The sequence below is a fragment of the Tribolium castaneum genome, chromosome 2 (genome assembly GCF_031307605.1).
Source record: "Tribolium castaneum strain GA2 chromosome 2, icTriCast1.1, whole genome shotgun sequence".
In the NCBI taxonomy this organism is placed as follows: domain Eukaryota; kingdom Metazoa; phylum Arthropoda; class Insecta; order Coleoptera; family Tenebrionidae; genus Tribolium; species Tribolium castaneum.
The window spans coordinates 25516120-25523473 of record NC_087395.1 but is presented as its reverse complement, the minus strand read 5'-3'; the positions used below and the strand labels follow the sequence as shown (position 1 = coordinate 25523473).

General features: G+C 36.8%; 3 protein-coding genes across 3 annotated transcripts in view; 2 read left to right on the top strand and 1 right to left on the bottom strand.

The window, feature by feature from the left end:
• Ran overlaps positions 1-7354 on the bottom strand; it is a 93849-nt gene that overhangs the window by 16588 nt on the left and 69907 nt on the right. The window lies entirely within an intron of this gene.
• On the top strand, positions 66-1277 carry LOC658689 (uncharacterized protein). The gene is made up of 5 exons (XM_965053.5): positions 66-419; positions 469-603; positions 656-711; positions 763-970; positions 1014-1277. The coding sequence occupies exons 1-5, from the start codon at positions 219-221 to the stop codon at positions 1215-1217; spliced, it is 804 nt and encodes a 267-aa protein (XP_970146.1). The 5' UTR covers positions 66-218; the 3' UTR covers positions 1218-1277.
• On the top strand, positions 5946-6785 carry Btd (buttonhead). Its single transcript, NM_001114320.1, is given in 2 exon segments — positions 5946-5999; positions 6084-6785. Coding segments are annotated over 2 exon segments (756 nt in total).

The following is a 7354-nucleotide window of genomic DNA, read 5'->3' as shown; positions in this document are numbered from 1 at the left end:
TCATTTCATTTCGCATCACGCGCCGTTCAACTGGGGACTTTAGCGGCCCCAGGTTCGCTGTCAAAACTTCAAGGCCCAAAGTGTCAAATGTCAAAATCGTTGATAATTCCTGTTTATCGCAAGTAATGTTTGAAATGCCCCATAATTACATAATTAATTAAGTAGGACGTCAAAACACAATGATTTAAAGGTAACCGCGCGCAAATTAATTATAAACAATGGTCCGCAAACCTTTAATTTGTTTCCTAATTGTAATTAACGCTGTAAGTGGGAGTTACGATTGGCATGGGGGGTGGTTCCCCTACACCCCTGAGGCGGGGGTTGACAACAACCCCGTTGCCACCATCAGGCAAAATATGTACGACCCTGAACACGGGGTTGTTATGGGGGTGAAAAATCGGCAATGTGATGACGCCAAAGTAATATATTATTCGCTTAATTGCAATTAATTATTTGTTTTTTCGACAGACTAATTTACAAATCGACTGGGATTTTAACCCAGTCAATCACACTTGCTTTGTTTTGAATAGGCGGCAGTTTTTTGCCCCACGGAGTGACATACACCCTCTACATTCCCAGGATTACATCCCTAAAGCTTACAGTGTATGTCTCACTCAATTAATTAATTCATAACTTGACGAGTAATTAATTCCAGGCTCCGCATAAATGCATGTCAGAGCCAATCAACTACAACGTAATTGTGCCAACTTTGTGAGTAATGAAATAATTGCGAATTGTTAATTTAATTGATTAATTAATTAGCGGGACGCATCGGCCCCTTTGGGCCAAATACGGCGAGTATGTGTTTCTGCCTCGCCAACGTTGGGTCCATAATCTGGAACATGGGGCTGTGGTTATGTTGTATCACCCTTGTGCTGATCAAAACGAAGTCAATTTTTTACGTAAATTAGTCAAAAACTGTCTTTACAGGCACGTGATTACGCCTTATAATTTACTATCAGCAGAACGAGTAAGTTGTAAGGGTTTTAAGGCTTGATAATGACTTTTTGTAGCCTTTGGCACTCGTTACTTGGGGTCATCGGCTCGAAATGTCCAAAGTTGCTCCCGAAATCGTCGTTGATTTCATTAGGAAACATGCCCTCAAAGGGCCAGAACAGACGGCTAGGGATGGGCAGTACGATTTGATGCTTAAAGACCATTCCGGAATTGTTTCGGATCTCAAGGATCGGGAGTTGTGCAAGGAGATAGTGGAGTGATAATGCTTTAATTATTGTATTACATTTAAATATCATAGTAATATATTCTGTTGTAATGAACGAGTTTTATTTTTTGGAACAAGTTATAAATACCCCACAATTTGATTGTCCTAAATAAATAATTAATAATTATTGAGTGAGTTTATTTTTCCTCTATCCACAAAAACAAACAAATAAATAAATAAATGGGAAAATACGTATTCCCTTGAATTCATTACTTAATTTCTGCATTACCAATAAATGGGGGCGGAACATTTTACAGGAAACTGTAAGTCGTGCTTATAACTTAAACACATAGGTGGCACAACTTCGTTACAGATACCTGTAACACGGTACATTTGCATTTATGGTATAGATAGCGCTTCAGAGAATTATTTTTTTAATGCTTGAGTAGAAAAGTGGGAATTTTAATTAAAATAAATTCGTTTCTTTTATTCATATTAATTGTAAAAATTTTGGTTTTAACATAAAAAAAAGCTTGAACTCTAGAAACAAAAATTTTTAATTAATGAACAAAATTTTACCTCTAATTTTCTACCATATTTTTCAAAATACTTGAAATTTGTGATGCTCAAAGTTTCAGTCTTCCACTTTATTTTTTACTTGTCAAAACAAGATTTTCAGTTATTCTCAGTTATTATAAGAGATACGAAATCGGTTAAATTGGGGCGATAAAATCGTAATAAATTCAGAGATTTTTGTGGCAAAGTTAGTTTTTCTTGAAGATTGCGGTAATTTTTCTGCTTTTCTCTTTTTAAAACGAAGTAACGTTACGAAACGATTAATTGAAAGCCACAATCAAGCTCTGCCACCTCATTATACCTTCTCCAATTAAAAAACCACCACAGATTGCAAAGTGTTAAAGCCGCATGCAATTACACTTATTGAAACTCGTAGTTAACATTTTCCAAGCTTTACCATAAGTAGCACCTACACTATACAGTCACGGCAAGATTTAATCGATCGTTTAGTCGAAAAATAGAGAGCAATAGATCCCAAGTTTCACGCCTATCGAACTTACAAAATGTCTTTGAACATTCTTCTGGCTTTTGGCCCGAAAGAAAATGTGCCGCATTGTCCGGTGGCGGTCGTCATCGAGGCCTGCGGCTGCTGATTTATGACTCCGAAACGGTCAAAGAGGTGATTTACGACCTCGAGAAATCATCATCTGGGTTTCTAAGTAAAGCCACTGATGGGATTTTCCCGGGAGTTGTTTTAATCTGCTTAAAGAGTGGTAAATTTCGGGATAAGTCGAGATGAAAGAAGGAGCGCGTCAAATGTAAAAATTTGTTGAGGGGGTGAAATATCAAGTGTCAAGTGCGTTCCCATGGGTCTGAAAGGAATTTTTTTTTTTTTGGGTTGAAAGTAGGTACAAAGTTGCACCTGACTGCAAAAATATCCAGTATCAAACAAGTCGATAGTTGTCCCCATTTCTGCAACCCCCTGTTGAGCGAGCGAACGGCCGTCGTCAGAGACGACAGCAAGTCCGAGTTAATTAATCAATAATTACAGTTTGTCGGTTTTTGTTCCCTAATAGGTTTTCGAAGGAAGGTCGCTGTTATGAAAGTGATTAAAAAAACTAATATGTTTCGGCATGAAACAAAGAGGAATGGTCAGGCCGGTCGTAATTTCCCGACGAGAGGCTGCAACCCCCCGCAGTTTAACAGGACCGGCAAAAGACGAGTGTCAGAACGAAAATCTTGTAAACTAGGCGAAAGAATCGGACGATTTTATATCCTTGTCTGGACCGAGCTGTGACTTTTATTATTGTCACACGAAATTTCTTTTATACGATTTTTACGCTCTTGTGGCTTGTAAGGGCTTTGTTACCTGACTTTAAAGGCCCACAATTAATAGAAAACATATTGAATTGCAAGGTTCAAGTTTTATTCAAGATTGTGGGAAGGCAAACTAGATTTTTTTAATGTTATTAGTTCCTACTAACTGAAACGGTTACTGGTTGCCAGATGGACAAATTATTTTGCGAAAAAAATAGGAGTAGCAATTAAATTAAATTAATAATTTTTATACTTTGCGTTTATAATACGTTTATTAACGTCTATCAGTAGGAGTCTTTAATGGTTAGGTTTTTAAGAGTTTCATCGATAATGCGTGGAATACACGTACGATCGACTTAATCTTCATTTCTTCTCAACCCTTATAATAGTTATTACCTCGAAAACTAAAAGTCGTAGAGCAAAACAGTTTGTTCCAGTGAATTCAGCGGTTCATTTTCTGTATTATACCGACTTTTAACGAGATTTAAAATTTTAATGTTTTTTGCAAAAAATTAAGATAGGCATTTCCTATAGTGGAAAATTTTATTCAACAAAAAAATTCATAACTCAAAAACTAAAAATCGTAGAGCAGGGCGGTTTGTTCCATTGAAGTCAGCGGTTCATTTTCTGTATTATACCAACTTTTTACGAGATTTAAAATTTTGTTTTTTTTTGCTAAAACTTCCTGAGTAATACACTTACCTTCAAAAAGGTGAAAAAATTAAATTATTCAAAAACTCTTTCTATCGTAGGTTTTTGGACTTGTATATGTATTACATTCCTCTACAGTTGTTAAAGGTCAAAAAAAAGTCCATATGTTCGAATTTTTGATGTTTAATTTTTTCAATTTTTGTCACGATTTTGGTCAATTTTCGGTACCCGGAACATTTATCGAGCAATAACTCCGGAACTATTAGAGATAACCTTATGAAGTGTATTATCGTTGGAAAGCTCTTTCAATTATCTATTTTTTTGAAAAAAATCATTGTCCTCCGACTACTAGTTTACGAGAAAATTGCAAATAAAAGCAAACATAGTTAAAATTTTAAAAAATTCATAACTAAAAAACTATTAGGAATTTGGCAATTTTCTCGATGCCAATCGATTCCCCGGATCATTTTGCATAAGTATGGATCAAAACAGTTCCATTTTTTGAAATAGTTTAGCCGTAAATGAGAAAATAAAAAAAATTTAAAAAAAGTTAACACCCCCCCCTACAAAATGGTCAATTTTAAAAATGTCTCAGAATCAAATAAAACTTATCCTATCTTATAGATTTTGATGTGCTCTTTACGATGGAAAAAAGAGTTATCTCCTAGCTCTTTTAGTTTGGCCGTTTGGCCGATATCGCCTTGAGTCCTATGCCGTTTTGTAGAGTTTTTTATTCCGGTTGTCCTCGATTTTTCCGTTTCTCGATAACTCTAATAGTTTCGCCGTAATTGGCGGTTGAAAATTGAAAAAAAGTGAAAATGGAAACCTTTTTTTGCGTTTTTCTCGGAAACTGTAAGACTTAGAGCAACGAACAAAAAACCATCTGATAGCGCTTAATTTTCTCTATTTTTTCGATTAAACCCGGAGCCGCTCCGGGCAACGGTTCCGGCTACAGAGGCGATCAAAGTTTTTCACTAAAAAAATTCATAAAAAAAAACTAAAAGTCGTAGAGCATTGCGGTTTGTTCTATTGAATTCTACGGCTCATTTTACATATTATATCAATTTTTCACAAGAATTAAAAGTTTAAAATTTTTTGCCTAAATTTAGGGTAGCCATTTGTCATAGTGGAAAATTACATTCAACAAAAAAATTCATAACTCAAAAACTAAAAGTCGTAGAGCAATGCGGTTTGTTCTATTGAATTCAGCGGCTCATCTTCTGTATTATACGAACTTTTCATGAGATTTAAAAATTTGATTTTTTTTGCTAAAATTTCCTGAGTAATAACCTACCTTCAAGAAAGAGAACGAAATTTAAAAAAAAAATAATTTTTTCAATCATATTTTTTCGTATTTATATATGTCTTTACAACCTTCTAGAGTTGTTAAAAGTCCAAAAAAAGTCCATATGTTCGATTTTTTGATGTTTGATTTTTCCAATTTTTGTCGCGATTTTGGTCGATTCCGGGTGTCCGGAACATTTATCGAGCAATAACTCCAGAACTATTAGAGATAACCCCATGAAGTGTATTATAATATTATTATCTAATAACGGACTCGTCTTCACAACGGATTTTTTTCATTTTCATTTTCGATAGGTAAATATAGTAGTTTATTTTATTTAAAATTTTTAGATTTACATTTCGTATTGTAGATAAGGTATACCTCCTAGTTTTATTTTCCACTCTCTTAATTAAACGTTAAGTGGAAAATAACACTTGTAAACATTAAAATAATAAACATATTACACTTAATCCTGTTTCATTTTTCTTTTATCATACAAGAAACGAGTAAAAAAAAACGAAAAAACATGAAATAGAATAGAATCTTATGTTTATGTTTCAAATAATTTATAAATAAACGAAATTCCAAGATATAAAATGGTTCAAAAATCCCAAAACCAACAAAACCTTAATCACCGTCAAAGACCCAACACGTGTAAGGTGTGCAAAATCTTTGTTATTCCATGTAAACACATTTCCATTTCCGCAAAACAATACCAAGAACCGTGAAATAAATTATGCAAACAAAGTTTAATCTCCATCAAAACACAATTAAACCCGACTCGCTTCCCGGAATACCCGCCGATTCATCTTTATCGAATCAATACCTCCCTTGCTACTTATCCCACATCATCCCTCTAAGAGCATCATCTCCATCCAGCCCAGCAGCCCTGGGGCCTGTCCCATGTCGCGCACTTGGACCGCGCAGCCCCGCCTCCAAAACACCAAGATCCTCATCCTTAGCCCCCTTAGACGCCGCAATCTCAGTTATTAGTGCGCCGTTTAAGTGACTACTATGATGGCTTCCTCGGTCCAACTCCAATACCATCCGAACAACGCGCAGCCGCAGGTGCGTGTCTCTAATCACTGTAATCATCTTCGACACCCTTTCATTACAATGCTTACGATTTTATTATCTCTAATTCCATTACAGATGTCGCCTTTGAACCTCCTCGCCACCACCTGCACCAGGATGTACGACCCCTACCCGCAGGTCTCGCCCACCGCCTCCTGCGGCAGCGACGGCTACGTGCCCCAGGTGCCGCTCGAGCCCGCGCGCAGCCCGCTCGAGTTCTCGCCCCATTACCAAGCCACCTACCCCAGCTACAACAACAACCAGTACTGGTTCCAGCACCAGCACTCCGGCGACGTCGCCCACCAGCAGCAGTACCAGTGGTCGCAAAACTACTACCCTGTCAAGGTTGAATACTCAAACTATTCCTCGAAGGCCAGGCGTTGCATTAAATGCCAGTGTCCGAACTGCGTGAACGAGGAGGTGGGGCTCAAGAAACCCTCCTCGAAGAAGGTCCACGTGTGCCATTATCAAGGCTGTGATAAGGTTTACGGCAAAACCTCGCATCTCCAGGCCCACTTGAGGTGGCACACGGGCGAGAGACCGTTCGTTTGCAATTGGCTGTTTTGTGGTAAAAGATTCACACGTTCCGATGAATTGCAAAGACACTTGAGGACACATACGGGGGAAAAGCGCTTCGCTTGCAATGTTTGCACTAAGAGGTTCATGCGATCGGACCATTTGGCCAAACATGTGAAAACGCACAAGAATAAAAAAAGCAGTGACGGGGTGAAAAGTGAGAATGTGTGCGGGAATGGGTTCATTACTTTGGGGGAGCAATAATGTAAAATTGTTGTATTTTTGTACAGTTGTTGTAAAGATTTCTATTTTTTCAATAAAGTTTTTTAATTGGGTTTGGCGTTTCATTTCTGGAAAATTGTCTGGGATTAGAGTTACAAACTGGTAATTTTCTGTCTTTTTACTTTCTCTGGAAATATGAAATACCAAGGATCCGCGCGCGGCTTGTGAGGAATGTTATCTCCGAGAGATTAATTTTAATTATAAAATTGCATAATTGCACAAAGGAATGAGGGATTAAATGAGATGTTTGAGTCGATTTAACTCTTTTTGTTTTGTTTAATTAAAGACGAGGAAGTGTAAGGTGAGTTAAGGTAGGTCAGGGCAGATTACACCACAATTTATTTAATTACGATTTGGCTTTTTGTACAGCTGGAGGAAATAATAGTGTCGCTGGGAGAACCAACATTTAATTTCATTGGTCTACAGAAATTAAATTTCGCATAACTGAGCTGTCTCTTCTTTTTTTTAAATGCAGAAGGTAGAATTACGAATTAAAAAAAATCACAACAGATTTTTAACTTGGCTTAATTTATTTTTATTGTTATTTATTT

Bases quoted from the DNA above. Each gene is read 5' to 3' on its own strand.
- LOC658689 (XM_965053.5), top strand. From the start codon at position 219: ATGGTCCGCAAACCTTTAATTTGTTTCCTAATTGTAATTAACGCTGTA. The intron at 604-655 runs GTATGTCTCACT...AATTAATTCCAG, and splicing joins ACATCCCTAAAGCTTACAGT to GCTCCGCATAAATGCATGTC. The intron at 712-762 runs GTGAGTAATGAA...TTAATTAATTAG, and splicing joins AACGTAATTGTGCCAACTTT to CGGGACGCATCGGCCCCTTT.